The sequence below is a fragment of the Ylistrum balloti genome, unplaced genomic scaffold, assembly GCF_031769215.1.
Source record: "Ylistrum balloti isolate Yb309-2 unplaced genomic scaffold, AGI_CSIRO_Ybal_v1 Utg370126, whole genome shotgun sequence".
Taxonomy (NCBI): domain Eukaryota; kingdom Metazoa; phylum Mollusca; class Bivalvia; order Pectinida; family Pectinidae; genus Ylistrum; species Ylistrum balloti.
In genome coordinates, this window is record NW_026782140.1 from 1,664,199 (window position 1) to 1,682,402 (window position 18,204).

At 41.1% G+C, this 18,204-nt stretch overlaps 2 protein-coding genes across 2 annotated transcripts; both read left to right on the forward strand.

The window, feature by feature from the left end:
• The first annotated feature begins 673 nt into the window (after window positions 1-673).
• Window positions 674-4,107, forward strand: LOC132550496 (uncharacterized). The gene is made up of 4 exons (XM_060214566.1): window positions 674-859; window positions 1,186-1,434; window positions 1,679-1,877; window positions 3,152-4,107. The coding sequence occupies exons 1-4, from the start codon at window positions 674-676 to the stop codon at window positions 4,105-4,107; spliced, it is 1,590 nt and encodes a 529-aa protein (XP_060070549.1).
• A 6,208-nt stretch (window positions 4,108-10,315) lies between these two features.
• Window positions 10,316-18,186, forward strand: LOC132550519 (mitochondrial chaperone BCS1-like). The gene is made up of 5 exons (XM_060214603.1): window positions 10,316-10,371; window positions 11,489-12,260; window positions 12,894-13,049; window positions 14,062-14,179; window positions 17,432-18,186. Exons 2-5 carry the CDS (start codon window positions 11,528-11,530, stop codon window positions 17,685-17,687), a joined length of 1,263 nt encoding a protein of 420 aa, XP_060070586.1. The 5' UTR covers window positions 10,316-10,371; window positions 11,489-11,527; the 3' UTR covers window positions 17,688-18,186.
• Window positions 18,187-18,204: the final 18 nt, after the last annotated feature.

Sequence of the window (18,204 nt, forward strand, 5' to 3'; positions counted from 1 at the left end):
TAGTAAAGCGACACATCGCGAGTCCACGATAACCTGTACACATTATCAGCTTCCAACGCCAGTCATGGCATCAAGACCGGCGTAATAACGGCGGGTTTGTTACGTCGTTTGAGAACACCACAGCACGCATAACTCCAAATCGGGCCAATTTTTCCACCTCGCCTTTGTAGGGACCACTCGTAATTAGCGGCGACGCCAGGGATTCATGATAAGGATAACCGTGCCGTCATAATCTCAAACTTTTGATGTTTGTATAACAGCACGGCAGCTAAAACAGGTTACAAACTGTAGCAACTAGCTGGCTAAAACATATGGTAACAGTTCGTAAAAATGGCAATGTTTAGTTTAACAATGTACAACAGTAATAGTTGCTTAAATCTGAAAAAAACGTCAATGTTAGTCACGGTACAAAACGGTATTAGTTGGTCACAATACGGCACAAACGTTCGTTAAAAAGCGTTGCAAACGGTAATTTAAGATTTAAACAGGCCATATACGGTAAAAGTTACTATAAACACGTCAAAAACGGTAAAAGTCGCGTAAACACGGTTAAACATTAAGAGATGCTTTAAACAAACGGTAACAATGACACCATTATCCCTAATATTCTTCCCTCTGTATAGTAATACAATCTATAATAATGTATTTATTAGTGTGCCACAATACTTAAAACATGCGACAGCGGGCATTGCCTGGCACCGAGAGCCGTTTTCCATGGCATCTCCACGCAATGGGGCCGCATAGGAGTGACGATGGCACATACCAGAACATTCCCAAAGAGGACGTCGATTTTTTTTTCAACATTCGGAAGATAGAACGAGGAATGTTTAAGAATCTTAATGTGGCCGATCATCTGTTCGTATGAGACAGAAAATAAAATATACCCGGATGTTATTAGACTGTGACAAAAGATTACCACCTAGCCGAGACATCTTCCACGTGTAGGTTGACGGTGGGGGTGGAGGAATGGAGTTAGGTTAGGAGTCTAAACAAAGTATTCTATAGGGGACGTCAGCCCTCCTTTGTCCCCTTCCCCACCATCCGCATCAGTTGAAGGGGTAATTACATCCCTTTCTCTGCTTCCCTATCCACGTTAGAGCAAAGACATCCCCTTCATATCATCTAATTCCGTACACCATCTGTGTTAGTTACAGGGTACGTACATTCCTACTCTATCTGATCCAGTTCTTCCCTCGTCAGTTGGAGGGAACATTCCTATCCTATCTCATCCAGTTATCCCCTTGTCAGTTGGAGGGAACATTCCTAATCTATCTGATCCAGTTCTTCCCTCGTCAGTTGGAGGGAACACCCCTATTCTATCTCATCCAGTTCTCCCCTTGTCAGTTGGAGGGAACATTCCTAATCTATCTGATCCAGTTCTCCCCTCCTCAGTTGGAGGGAACACCCCTATCCTATCTCATCCAGTTCTCCCTCGTCAGTTGGAGGGAACACTCCTATCCTATCTGATCCAGTTCTCCCCTCGTCAGTTGGAGGGAACACCCCTATTCTATCTCATCCAGTTCTCCCCTTGTCAGTTGGAGGGAACATTCCTAATCTATCTGATCCAGTTCTCCCCTCGTCAGTTGGAGGGAACACCCCTATCCTATCTCATCCAGTTCTCCCTCGTCAGTTGGAGGGAACACTCCTATCCTATCTCATCCAGTTCTCCCCTCGTTAGTTGGAGGGAACACCCCTATCCTATCTCATCCAGTTCTCCCCTTGTCAGTTGGAGGGAACACCCCTATCCTATCTCATCCAGTTCTCCCCTCGTCAGCTGGAGGGAACACCCCTATCCTATCTCATCCAGTTCTCCCCTCGTCAGTTGGAGGGAACATCCCTATCCTATTTCATCCAGTTCTCCCCTTGTCAGTTGGATGGTACAGACTCAACTGCCCTGATTTCAAACTTGTTCTCCCTGTGCCAGTTGGATGTTAGTATACCCCTCCCATCCAGATTTCTCTTGGCGTCTGGTGGATAATTCATATGCCCCACCTCGTTTTCCCCTGGTACGTTCCCCCACCCCCTCCCCTTCCCCGCCCTTAATCGCCTCCGCGTCAGTTTGAGAACACGTTAACCCGTCTCCCGCTCCCATTCTCGTCCAATTCCACATCACATTTTGCCACTAGCACATTAGTTTAATGTTAAGGCACATTTTTTTTTGCTTTGTCAATTTGTTTAATTATCACTCTCTCACCATAAAGTATAATCCAAAAGTACATACACGACTGGGTATTGCGTGGATATGTCAGTAAAAAGTCAGTAAAAAGGGAGGAGAATTGATGAAGGTAGTTAGTATATATCTATGTATACCTATGTTAATGACTTTTTACGACACAGCCGACACATAAATACGCCGTGAAAAAAAGTATTAATGAAAATTAGTGACGAGGAAGTGTAGCATTTCCATTAGACGGTCTTAATAAAACATATTGTAGATAAATATCAGCGACACCAACGCCCACACATTTTACCAGACATCAACGCTAACTTATATTTGTTTAGAAATGAAATCTGAAACGATTTACATAGGAATTATATAATACTAATAAAAAAATTAAACAGTTTTGTGTGAGTGAAGCAAATACAGAGCTAGTTATATATTTAGATTGTGAATAGCCCCTAAAGAAATACGGACCTAGTTATAAATAGTGTTGTACAAAACACTGAATCTAAAACACTAGATGTTCAATTTAATGCGTTTTTATTCTTCAAACTATCTTTTCATTATTTAGATATACAAATATGAGCGAAAATGTGTGATAATAGGATAGGTTAGGTTTTGATGTTCAAAAACATAATGCGAATATACACACTGCTATAACTACATGTCTCGAGGCTCCGAAGTTTCGCGCTCATACTACTCTATACATACAAGTTCTACAGCGGCAGATTGCATAACGATAGTGCCGCTCATACAGTCCACAGCATGTTCAAACGTAACTCCATCCAGATGAACATTACTTGAATTCAGTAACTAAAGAAATGTGGCTTCCCAATCGTTAAGATGCCGCTTTAGCACTTAAATGTAGGGAAGTAAGCGCGCGGAGCTACGGAACAATAAGCGACATCTAATCAATAGTATTACGTATTGTTGATTTCACACAGATTACATGACGCCCCACCTATCCCTCCGTCATCCAATTACCCCCAGCCCACCTATCCCTCCATCATCCAATTACCCCCAGCCCACCTATCCCTCCACCATCCCACTTCCCCCAGCCCACCTATCCCTCCAACATTCCACTACCCTCAGCCCACATATCCCTCTACCATCCCACTTCCCCAGCCCAGCTATCCCTCCACCATCCGATCAACTCCGCCTCAGCTATCCTTCCACCATCCCATTACACCCTCAGCCCTAATATTCCTCCACCATCACATTACCCCTTGCCCCAGCTATACCTCCATCATCCCATTAACTCCGCCCTAGCTATCCTTCCATCATCCCATTACATCCGCCCCTTCTACAATCCCATGACCACCGGCCCAGCTATCTTTCCTGCATCCCATTACCGCCAGCCCACCTTTCCCTCCATCATCCCATTAACTCCACCCCAGCTCTCCCTCTCACATTCCATAAACCCTAAATCCCAACTATCCCTTCATCATCCCATAAACTCCATCCCAGCTATCCCGCCACCATCCCAATACCCCCAGTTCACCAATCCCTCCACCATCCCATTACCCCCAAGTCCACCAATCCCTCCATCATCCCACTACCCCCAGTCCACCTATCCCTCCAACATCCCACTACCCCTAGCCACCTATCCCTCCACCATCCCATTAACTCCGCCCCAGCTATCCTTCCACCATCCCATTACCCCCCACCCCCGGCCCACCTATCCCTCCAACATCCCTTTACCCCCGGTCCACCAATCCCTCCACCATCCCATTAAATCCGCCCCAGCTATCTCTCCACCATCCCATTACCCCCTCAGCCACCTATCCCTCCAACATCCCACTACCCCCACCCCAGCTATCCCTCCACCATCCCATTACCCCCTCCAGTTCAGCTATCCCGCCACCATCCCATTACCCTCCAGCCAACCTATCCTTCCACCGTCCCATTTCCCCCTCTCCAGTCCAGCTATCCCGCCACCGTCCTAATACCCCCAGTCCATCCAATCCCTCCATCATCCCAATACCCCCAGTCCACCTATCCCTCCAACATCCCACTCCCCCCAGCCACCTATCTCTCCACCATCTCATTAACTCCGCCCCAGATATCCTTCCACCATCCCATAACCCCCCTCAGCCCACATATCCCTCCAACATCCCACTACCCCCAGCCCAGCTATCTCTCCACCATCTCATTAACCCCCCCCCCAGATATCCTTCCACCATCCCATTACCCCCTCAGCCCACCTAATCCTCCACCATCACCTTACCCCCGCCAAAGCTATCCCTCCATCATCCCATTATCTTCCTGCCAACATATCCTTCCACCGTCCCATTATCCCCTCTCCAGTCCACATATCCCTCCACCATCCCATTAACTCCGCCTAAGCTATCCTTCCACCATCCCATTACCCCCTCTCCAACCCACCTATCCCTCAAACATCCCATCACCACCGCCCACCTATCCCTCCAACATCCCACTACACCCAGCCCACCTATCCCTCCAACATCCCACTACCCCCAGCCCAAGCTATCCTTCCACCATCCCATTACACCCCACCAACATCCCACTACCCCCAGCCCAAGCTATCCTTCCACCATCCCATTACCCCCCACCCCCAGCCCACCTATCCCTCCAACATCCCTTTACCCCCGGTCCACCAATCCCTCCACCATCCCATTAAATCCGCCCAAGCTATCCTTCCACCATCCCATTACCCCCCACCCCCGGCCCACCTATCCCTCCAACATCCCTTTACCCCCGGTCCACCTATCCCTCCACCATCCCATTAAATCCGCCCCAGATATCCATCCACCATCCCATTACCCCCTCAGCCCAGCTATCCCTCCACCATCCCACTTCCCCCAGCCCACCTATCCCTCCAACATCCCACTACCCCCAGCCCACCTATCCCGCCAACATCCCACTACCCACCTATCCCGCCAACATCCCACTACCCACCTATCCCTCCACCGCCCCATTAACTCCGCCCCAGCTATCCTCTCTCCAAATATACTACCCCATCTCTTATATAACATCCCCCATCCCATTACCCTACCCCAAATATTCCACTCCCTATTCCTTAGCCCACACCATCCCAATCATCCATCTCAACTATCCCCTCCTCCATCCCATTAACCCTACCTCACCTATCATCTCCTCGCCGCAATAACGCTCCCAATCTCAACTAACTATCCCTTTCCCATTAACCCCACCCATACTATCATCTCCCCGCCTCACTAATCCTCCCGATCACACTACTACCTCAAATATCCCCTTCCCATTAACCCCACCCATACTATCATCTCCCCGCCTCCCGACCACACTACTACCCCAAATATCCCCTTCCCATTAACCCCACTCAAACTATCATCTCCCGCCTCACTAATCCTCCCGACCACACTACTACCATCCCCTTCCCATTAACCCCACCCAAACTATCATCTCCCGCCTCACTAATCCTCCCGACCACACTACTACCCCAAATATCCCCTTCCCTTTAACCCCATCCAAAATATCATTTCCCCGCCACACTAAAAACACCCCGCCTATCCCCTACCCAAACCTATTCCGTTTATCCCAAATTTCCCCTCTCCAATCTCATGTGCTCCGTCCGACCTTTTTCCTCCCATTCTGATATTCCAGAGTTACCTCCCTTCACTGTCAGTACATGGTAATGTGACAGACTTCACCGCTAACGGGGCCGAGAATGTCCATAATACTTGTGGGCTTAGTTGTTTACGGTAGAGGGGAGGTAACTTGTAGTAAAGTTTTGTCTTAAAGGCGGACTTCTTTAAGAAAACAACGGTAAATGGGCATATGTCAGATTTATCATCGTGTTTCTATCCTTAATCATTCCAGTCTTTGATTTTAAAAAGTGTGCTGAAAACACGTTTTCCGGATGAGAGCAAAACTGTTTTAAGACATACTTCCACCCAGGAGAGATCCTGTCCTGAGTTACCCGAGAGTAAAGGCGATAATTTAAATGAAAAGACCAGATCTAAGAGTAAGATTTTCCTCTCAAAATAGAAACGGATTTACGTTTAAGCTGGACAAATTACATACGTGTATTGACATTGGGTTGGAAATCTGTAACCAATCCTTCCAAACAATTGTTTACGCCGATGACGGTACAAGAGCGTGGATATTTATAATTGTCGATCACTAGGGGGTCTAAAACGTATATTCGAACCGACTTGTCCATTCGTTGTGTATCTCGTACCCTAAAGGTGATTCGTCTAGCCGATTTCACTTCAGTGTCATCCTGTCTTGAACACCTAACACTTTAATAGTAGTTCCGTTCGAGAACAGACGCTCTGGAATAAATACCGGACCTTGTTACATTGACACCTGTGTAGAGACTGGCCCTTGTTACATTGACACCTGTGTAGGGACTGGCCCTTGCTACATTGACACACGTGTAGAGACTGGTCCTTCTTTTATTAACATATGTGTAGAGACTGGCCCTTGTTACACTGACACCTGTGTAGAGACTGGCCCTTGTTACAGTGACACACGTGCAGAGACTGGCCCTTGTTACATTGACACCTGTGTAGAGACTGGCTCTTGTTACATTGACACCTGTGTAGAGACTGGCCCTTGTTACACTGACACCTGTGTAGAGACTGGCCCTTGTTACACTGACACCTGTGTAGAGACTGGCCCTTGTTACATTGACACCTGTGTAGAGACTGGCCCTTGTTACAGTGACACACGTGTAGAGACTGGCCCTTGTTACATTGACACCTGTGTAAAGACTGGCCCTTGTTACACTGACACCTGTGTAGAGACTGGCACTTGTTACACTGACACACGTGTCGAGACTGGCCCTTGTTAAATTGACACCTGTGTAGAGACTGGTCCTTCTTACATTAACATATGTCTAGAGACTGGCCCTTGTTACACTGACACCTGTGTAGAGACTGGCACTTGTTACGGTGACACCTGTGTAGAGACTGGCCCTTGTTACATTGACACACGTGTAGAGACTGGCCCTAGTTACATTGACACCTGTGTAGAGACTAGCACTTGTTACGGTGACACCTGTGTAGAGACTGGCCTTCGTTACAGTGACACACGTGTAGAGACTGGCCCTAGTTACATTGACACCTGTGTAGAGACTGGCACTTGTTACGGTGACACCTGTGTAGAGACTGGCCTTCGTTACAGTGACACACGTGTAGAGACTGGCCCTAGTTACACTGACACACGTGTCGAGACTGGCCCTTGTTAAATTGACATCTGTGTAGAGACTGGTCCTTCTTACATTAACATATGTCTAGAGACTGGCCCTTGTTACACTGACACCTGTGTAGAGACTGGCACTTGTTACAGTGACACCTGTGTAGAGACTGGCCCTTGTTACATTGACACACGTGTAGAGACTGGCCCTAGTTACATTGACACCTGTGTAGAGACTGGCACTTGTTACGGTGACACCTGTGTAGAGACTGGCCTTCGTTACAGTGACACACGTGTAGAGACTGGCCCTAGTTACATTGACACCTGTGTAGAGACTGGCACTTGTTACGGTGACACCTGTGTAGAGACTGGCCTTCGTTACAGTGACACACGTGTAGAGACTGGCCCTCGTTACATTGACACCTGTGTAGAGACTGGCACTTGTTACGGTGACACCTGTGTAGAGACTGGCCTTCGTTACAGTGACACACGTGTAGAGACTCGGGAATAATAATGAGTCATGTCCCACAAGAGACAGAACATATATCGCTCGACACGAAAGAAAGATGGGTTGAACGTAAGACTAGTAAGCTAAAGGTCCCTTGTTGAGACATCAGAATGAAAAATGTGCCTATTACGGACACTACGCACGCCAGTGCTGGTACGAATTCACACCGGTCATTTGTCTGATGAAGATGACCATTTCGTCATCGAGACGTCACACTTAAATCTGCTACTTGTTGTGTAAAGGATGTACTCCACTGATGTTTGGACCGGAATTGAGACATAATTCAATATAAGATGGATTCCAGCGTGATATCTTCGACTTTTGTCTTTTCATATCACTCGAGCGATGGTCCCAAACCACGGATGCCTAAATATGGTATTATCACATGGGAGAGGCAAATGGCCAATAGCTAAAAGGGTATCATCGCTCAATTGACGGCCTCTTCTCCGTATGGATTCAAAAGAGGAATCGGGTGCATCATCCAATCAAATCAATGGTCTGACCAATGAAATGCCTTCTCTCAAAAGACCTTATTATCATATTACATATATGGTCAACCGTGGTTTAGGACCATCGCCCCTCTCTATGCAATGACATCTGCAGTTATACTTCTAAGTTAAAAACGGGCGATTTTTATGACGTTTTGAAGAAATTTCGCTTTTTGAACTACATTTTGTGCCGGTGTATTCAGTTGAGAGCGTCAAACAATTTCAACGTTTGCTGGTTGCTAAGGTATTTCCATTGAGTATAACTCAACTAAATGTTGCATGAATTATCACCACGAATCACAGATTTCAAATTCGTGAATCCCGACTTGGTGACTACCTTCCCGAATTTGTAGCATCCAAAAATAAATATTTCAGACGGTTTCTTGATCTTGGAAAAACTGTCTATTTAGGTGAAAATTGCAAAATATCAAAGCACACAGACCCCACTTTTTTATCCCCCGCGAAACGCGTTTGCGGGGGATATTAAATTGGGCTCCGTCCGTCCGTCCAAGTGCTTTTCCGGGCTTTAACTTCCAAAGCGTTCAATTCAACTTCACAAAACTGTATATATTAAGTCATTGCCCTAGTTGTGCCTTTTGCTATTGTCGACATTTCACTTATTATATTTTTTGTTACCATGGAAACATAATCAGAAAACATCAAAAGAGGGCTTTTCCGGGCTATAACTTCCAAACCGTTCCACTCAACTTCACAAAACTTTCTGTACATATTAAGTGGGTGCCCTATTTGTGCCTTTTGCTATTACCGTCATTTCACTTTATATATATTTTTTCTGTTTCCATGGAAACATAGTCAGATAACACAAAAAGAGGCCTTTCCAGGCTATATCTTCCAAACTGTTCCACTCAACTTCACAAAACTTTCTGCACATATTAACTTAGTGCCATAGTTGAACCTTTTGCTATCAACAACATTTCATTTTTTATTATATTTTTTTCAGTTTTTGCAAAAATATAGTTAAAAAAAACTCAAAAGAAGGCTTTTTCTGAGCTACAACTTCAAAGCATTGGCCCTTCAGAGTGTGATCATTATCATTGTTATTACATGTTTTACATCTCTTGCATAGTGAATCTTTTGTTGCCTGAAGATAACTGTTATGCCTGAAAACGCTACTGAAACACATTTGTTGTGTTGATTCTATATTTTCAATTATATCTCTATATATATATCTATAATTTTGAAGTTGAGGAGATGTGAGTTTATTATTTTCTACTAGTGCTTTCACTGTAATAGACCTTCACGTGCAAAGTACTGATACATAAGTGTGTGAAGTCTCAAATTATTACAGTGCTATATATAGCATATTTGGGTTCCATACCAACACCTGTGCGCGGGGGATAATGCTACGCTTTGCGGCATCTTGTTAATCATTAAAATTGGCATCGAAAATTTCTCCATCAAAACTTAAATTCTTAATAAAAGTTTAATACTAGAAAATGGCCATATAGAGATTTATTTCATTTTTGAACAGTTTCATTTTTTGGTTGGTATGGAGATTAAAACTTTTAAAATAAAATGTAAACTAACATTTTCACATGATTTGCTTTCCTTAATATAATACCCTAACTTTGTTATGAAAGACGAAAATTTACTTTTAAAAATGTTGTAGCGGAAATAACAGAGGATGTCTGTGATTCTGGAAAAAAATGAGAATTATATTTTGACTCCTGTACTGGAAAATCCAGTACAGCAACATATAGATTTTTGCTTTCAATCGTCTTTCTAAAATCACACCTTTCAAACAACTCATCCTCAGAAAAAAATCAATAGTGGATTTTTTTTATATTTCTCAGAGGAGTACATCCTTAATAGAACTTTGTGTGTGCGCACTTGAAATGCACGTGTTTGTGTGTTTTTCTGTTGATATTCGATATTTTAGTAGAAGTTGCTAGAAAGTGTTTTGAGCCCTTGAAAACAGCATCGGTGGGACACTCTTCCATCCAAAATGGCATACGGAGTTGTGTGCCCTTGCTTTATTTACTCGCTGTATCTGTTGGATTCAATATGGCTGCGCCCATTGCAAGCATGACACCGCACGGATTTACAGTACACATGTAAGAATATACTGTTAATTGACAATGACATACGTGAAATATATTAATTGTGTTTTGATTGAACTTATATAAATGAAAACACAATATCCAAAAGTAAGCAATTCCGCTCAAAATAGTAACGGATGTACTTTTAAGTCGGACAAGGTGACACGGTCAGACACCGGCGAGGTGAGCAAGAGGTATTCAGCGTTCCATAGGGTCACTGTCGATCCTCTGGTTCCCGAAATTACTGATGCATGAAATGCAAATCTATGTTGGTGTCTAGTATTCTAGTCCCTCGAGTGGTACTGTACCGACTGGGAACAGGTTGCATACTAGTAAAAGCATTACATGCTTCAGTTTCCCAAGGAACCGTAGAACACCCTGAAATACAGGAAATGTGAAAATCCGACCGTATTGTCACAGTACAAACTGTCAACAGGTGTTTTATTTCCTCAGTTTTACATGCAATATTTTAGTTATCCATTAAAGATATATACATGTCATGTCACTATCTGGACTTAAAGTATTCTATTTTTAATGAAATATGTTTTTAAAAATGTTTAAAACAAGTATTCAAGTATTCTATTTTTAAAGGGATGAAATGGTTAGATTTTCATTTCATAACTGATAAAAACCATTATAACATCTCAATACCTGTTAAAATATGTGTACTTTCTGTTCATTATAATATTTAAAAGTTTGCATAACCATTTATCAAAAATATCAAAAAGTTAGATAAAATAGGAGCATAAGCAGTGTTTTTGCATGATGTGTGATGTGGGAAAAATTAGGAATCATAACAAAGCCTTTGGTTAAAATGGGGATCTGAAAGGGTGTGATAAACCTGGCTATCTCAGATCAAACCCTTCCTTAGATGTTGGCAGTGAATGGTGATAGACACAATAGTGAGTGTTGACCAGTGTGAGTTTGAAACTGGTAATCTTCATCAATTGTTTGCTCAGAAAGTGCTTAATTTTGTGAATTTTAAGTATTTTTTTATTTAAGTAGTACAATGCTTGCTCGAAATAAATGTATGGAAAAAATAAAGAAATCTTACCATCCAGTCCCTGTAATGAGTTACGTTAAAAATCAGTGGATGCAAGTAGTTTGATTATATACATATCTTTTTATTTAGGTAAATGAATGACTGAGCTGTGTAATACCAACATTAAATATGGGTGTGATAGAAATGGCCACATCCCTGACAGACAATCCCTACTTCGGTGCTGGAGCAGGGTTGTTTGGACTAGGGTTTGCCACAGCTGTGTTGAGGAAGGGATCCCAGATAGGAATGATTATGTTTAGGAGACACTGCATGATGAGTATGGAAGTGCCAAGTAAGGACAAGAGTTATGATTGGTTACTGAACTGGATTACCTTACGAAGCACTCGAACTCAGCACCTCAGCGTAGAAACCACGTTTACTCAGTCTGAGACGGGTCGAATCAGCACACATTTTGACTTTGTGCCTAGTCCAGGTGCTCACTTCATTGTCCACAAATCAACGTGGATCCGTGTGGAACGAACTCGAGAAAAGCAAATGCTTGACATGCATAGAGGTGTTCCCTGGGAATCTGTAACACTGACTGCATTTGGCCGAGACAGAAGTTTATTTTTCAATATTCTTGAGGAAGCTAAAGTCCTTGCCCTTGAACAAACAGAGGGGAGAACAGTCATGTATACAGCTATGGGTGCTGAATGGCGTCCGTTTGGCTACCCCAGAAAGAAGCGCCCTCTTGGGTCAGTTGTTTTAGATAAAAGTGTTTCTGAAAAGATATTGACAGATATAAGAGAATTTACCAATAATCCTAAATGGTACATGGACCGAGGCATTCCTTACAGACGAGGATATCTCCTGTATGGACCTCCTGGATGTGGCAAAAGTAGCTACATAACAGCACTGGCAGGTAAACAATATCAGTAATAATACAGGGCCATACAATACATGTAACAAAACAAATGTGGAGTATGATCAAGGTGTTTTTGTATGGGATTTAAAACCCCCTATATATGAGAAAGAGTTTTTGTATGGGACTAAAACCCCCTATATATGATCAAGGTGTTTTTGTATGGGACTAAAACCCCCTATATATGAGAAGGTGTTTTTGTATGGGACTAAAACCCCCTATATAGGAGAAAGGGTTTTTGTATACTACTTTACCCCTCTACATCTGAGAAAGTGTTTTTGTATGTGATTCTAACCCCCCTTTATCCCAACAAGGGTTTTGATATTATACATCAACCTTCAACATCTGAGGAAGCATTTTGTAAACATTTCCAACCCCCTATATCCAAGCAAGGGTTTCTGAATTGATATAAATTCAAAGTTTGATCCAAAATCAAATGTACAGCATTATTTCAGTCAAAAGAATTTTATCAGAATGGACTTTTTCTCTACAAATGATGAAAATATCCAACACGTAGCTTCACCACACTTGATGATTATTTTTAGGTCCATAGCCATTATGACAGCTTTCTGTTATGGACTTTCTTTTGTGCATAAGTTTGGTAAGATTGCCTACTTGGTGTTGTTTTAACAGGAGAGCTGGACTTCAGTATATGTGTGATGAACCTGAGTGAGCGAGGCATGTCAGATGACCGTCTGAATCATCTACTGACCACAGCCCCAGAACAAAGCATTGTCCTCCTAGAGGATGTAGATGCTGCCTTCCTAAACAGGGACTTAGCTCAGGAAAGTGAGTATTGACCAATGAACTGACAAATAGACAAGTGGGACTTAGCTCAGGAAAGTTAGTATTGACCAATAGCCAGCTTGGACTTGGCTCAGGAAAGTGAGTATTGACCAATAGACAGCTGGGACTTGGCTCAGGAAAGTGAGTATTGACCAATAGACAGCTGGGACTTGGCTCAGGAAAGTGAGTATTGACCAAGAGACAGCTAGGACTTGCCTCAGGAAAGTGAGTATTGACCAATAGACAGCTGGGACTTACCTCAGGAAAGTGAGTATTGACCAAGAGACAGCTGGGACTTGCCTCAGGAAAGTGAGTATTGACCAAGAGACAGCTGGGACTTGCCTTAGGAAAGTGAGTATTGACCAAGAGACAGCTGGGACTTGCCTCAGGAAAGTGAGTATTGACCAAGAGACAGCTGGGACTTGCCTCAGGAAAGTGAGTATTGACCAAGAGACAGCTGGGACTTGCCTCAGGAAAGTGAGTATTGACCAAGAGACAGCTGGGACTTGCCTCAGGAAAGTGAGTATTGACCACAAAAATTGACATTGTGATATTTCTGGTTCACTTTCTGAATACTGTTTGATCAAGGAATAACTGAGTACAGTACAATGGTAGTACATGTATCTCACAACAGTACAGAGCGATGTATAGAGTATAGACGGATGTATTCAGTTACAAGCCTCAATACTGACCGATGTACACAATTACAGGACTCTGTACTTATACAGATACAAGCCTCAATACTGACCGATGTATACAATTACAGGACTCTGTGCTTGTACAGTTATAGCCTTATGTACTGACCCATGTATACAATTACAGGACTCTGTACTTGTACAGATACAAGCCTCAATACTGACCGATGTATACAATTACAGGACTCTGTGCTTGTACAGTTATAGCCTTATGTACTGACCAATATGTAACTAATGATGTTATTTAAATCAGTACAGACTGATGTGTAGTTATTTGACATTATTTATAAATCACACTATGCTTTATATTTTTAACACAGATCCAGTGATGTACCAGGGTATGGGCAGACTCACACTCAGTGGACTCCTCAATGCTATTGACGGTGTAGCATCAGCAGAGGCACGGATCATCTTCATGACCACAAACTATATTGACAGGTGGGATATATAACAACCTATAGACTTAGGTTATCTTACTTCAAAGAGAATTGGGTTATTCAACATAAACAGCCAGGTTATTTTACTACCTTGACAGCTAGATTATCATACTACCCTGACAGCTGGGTTATCTTACTACCTTGACAGCTGGGTTATCTTACTTCCCTGACAGCTGGGTTATCTTACTTCCCTGACAGCTGGGTTATCTTACTACCCTGACAGCTGGGTTATCTTACTACCCTGACAGCTGGGTTATCTTACTACCCTGACAGCTGGGTTATCTTACTACCCTGACAGCTGGGTTATCTTACTTCCCTGACAGCTGGGTTATCTTACTAGCCTGACAGCTGGGTTATCTTAATACCCTGACAGCTGGGTTATCTTACTACCCTGACAGCTGGGTTATCTTACTACATTGACAGCTGGGTTACCATACTATATAGACAGCTGGGTTACCATACTATATAGGCAGCTCGGTTATCGTACTACATTGACAGCTGGGTTATCTTACTACCTTGACAGCTGGGTTACCATACTATATAGACAGCTGGGTTATCGTACTACATTGACAGCTGGGTTACCATACTATATAGACAGCTGGGTTATCTTACTACATTGACAGATGGATTATCTTACTACATTGACAGCTGGGTTACCATACTATAGAGACAGCTCGGTTATCGTACTACATTGACAGCTGGGTTACCATACTATATAGACAGCTGGGTTATCTTATTACCTTGACAGCTGGGTTATCTTACTACCCTGACAGCTGGGTTACCATACTATATAGACAGCTGGGTTATCTTAAGCCTTGACAGCTAGGGTTACCCTACAACATTGATAGCTAGGTTACCAAATTTCATACATTATTTTTCAATTTAACTACAATAGGTCAGAATCTATAAATAGACAGTTTGACTATGACATCTACATCTTGTCTATCATACCATTACTAAATATCACACGGGTCAACTATTAAAATACATAATTTATAAACAGCATCGCTGTACTATTTTTATATGTATATAATCTATAGTTATCTTTGTTCCTTTCACTTTGTATAGCGTAACAATCTGTATTGTTATCATCACGTGATCAAGACAATGCGTTATTACGTCACGACTGAACCGTAATTTTAACCTTAGCTATGCCAATACTTGTACCATTGTTCTGATGACGGCTAGCCTAGCTAGTCAAAACATGTCAACCAAATAAAACTACCGATCACGGAATCCTTGGTGTTGATGCTCCATCCTTTATTAAGTTATTAAAATACATGTTAGTAATCTTAAAAGTATGATACCACCGAGATTTCTCTCCAAAGTTGATACACTAAGTCTTTCTCTTCAGTATTTAAAATAACATTATCTAGCAATTTTGTGTTTAACTGATTGTCTTCAGAGTTTGAATGTTATATCTGTAGACAGTTATATTATATGTTTGTAGACAGTAATATTATATAACATCTGTAGACAGTAATGTTACATATGACATCCATAGACAGTAATACTTTATAACATCTGTAGACAGTAATGTTATATAACATCTGTAGACAGTAATGTTACATATGACATCCATAGACAGTAATACTTTATAACATCTGTAGACAGTAATGTTATATAACATCTGTAGACAGTAATGTTACATATGACATCCATAGACAGTAATACTTTATAACATCTGTAGACAGTAATGTTATATAACATCTGTAGACAGTAATGTTACATATGACATCCATAGACAGTAATACTTTATAACATCTGTAGACAGTAATGTTATATAACATCTGTGTTACATATGACATCCATAGACAGTAATACTTTATAACATCTGTAGACAGTAATATTATATAACATCTGTAGACAGTAATGTTACATATGACATCCATAGACAGTAATACTTTATAACATCTGTAGACAGTAATGTTATATAACATCTGTAGACAGTAATGTTACATATGACATCCATAGACAGTAATACTTTATAACATCTGTAGACAGTAATGTTATATAACATCTGTAGACAGTAATGTTACATATGACATCCATAGACAGTAATACTTTATAACATCTGTAGACAGTAATGTTATATAACATCTGTAGACAGTAATGTTACATATGACATCCATAGACAGTAATACTTTATAACATCTGTAGACAGTAATGTTATATAACATCTGTAGACAGTAATGTTACATATGACATCCATAGACAGTAATACTTTATAACATCTGTAGACAGTAATGTTATATAACATCTGTAGACAGTAATGTTACATATGACATCCATAGACAGTAATACTTTATAACATCTGTAGACAGTAATGTTATATAACATCTGTAGACAGTAATGTTACATATGACATCCATAGACAGTAATACTTTATAACATCTGTAGACAGTAATGTTATATAACATCTGTAGACAGTAATGTTACATATGACATCCATAGACAGTAATACTTTATAACATCTGTAGACAGTAATGTTATATAACATCTGTAGACAGTAATGTTACATATGACATCCATCTACTTTATAACATCTGTAGACAGTAATGTTATATAACATCTGTAGACAGTAATGTTACATATGACATCCATAGACAGTAATACTTTATAACATTTAGACAGTAATGTTATATAACATCTGTAGACAGTAATGTTACATATGACATCCATAGACAGTAATACTTTATAACATCTGTAGACAGTAATGTTATATAACATCTGTAGACAGTAATGTTACATATGACATCCATAGACAGTAATACTTTATAACATCTGTAGACAGTAATGTTATATAACATCTGTAGACAGTAATGTTACATATGACATCCATAGACAGTAATACTTTATAACATCTGTAGACAGTAATGTTATATAACATCTGTAGACAGTAATGTTACATATCCATAGACAGTAATACTTTATAACAGACAGTAATGTTATATAACATCTGTAGACAGCAATATTATATAACATCTGTAGGTAGTTAAATTATATGTTTATAGACTTATATCATATAACATTTGTAGACAGTAATATTTTGTTTGTAGACAGTATATTATATAACATTTAATGGACAGTTATTTTAATTTGTGATTGGTTTGTATCATTCAACAACCTTTTTGTAACATTAACAAACATGATGAATGGTTTACTATCAAGCTAATATAGAGCTAGGAAGGTTAGGGATTTACTGTATAGGAACACCTGTATAAAACACCAACAATATCCATCCATGTTTCAGACTGGATCCAGCCTTAATCCGTCCAGGAAGAGTGGATATCAAAGAACTCATTGATTACAGCACACCCTATCAAATGCAGCAGATGTTTCTCAGATTTTTTCCTGATCAGTCTCAAGAAATGGCAGAATTGTTTTCACAAACTGTGGAAAGTCACGGAAAGAAATGTAGTCCTGCTCAGCTACAGGGCTTATTTCTGCAGACAAAGGACAACCCAGTAAATGCTCTAGAAAACACACAACTCATATGGTCTTCTTGATTCTAAGATTTTATTAGAAGAGTGATTTGCAAAGGAAACTACAAACAAATATTGTCTTCTTGATTTATTTTGTTATTTAAAATGATTTGATATATCAAAATTGAAGTTTGATGTTATTTTATTATCCAATACTGAATTGGAATATCCTAGAATATGTAGCAGTACATCATTTTAGCATTATTAATTACCTGGGTGTGAGGAGGAAAAGCAGATATGGTGATACCGCTATATTTTGGTGACAGCTTGAAAGACCAGCTTAAACATCCTATTCCAGTCTCTCCAAATCTTCTGTGGTTGATGGTGTTGTCACCTACCTGTTTGAAGTGTGTAAATATTTGTATATTTCATATAAGTATGTCTTATGTGTATTGATTGTACTATTTGAATTCCGCACCTATTCTCGTGCGAAACTTTTTAAAAGTTATCGTGCATGGGCAAAGGATGACGGGTAAGGTATTCATAAGCATATTATGAGCTGACAGTGGAACTTCATGTATGGAAGCCCTAAGCAGTCAAA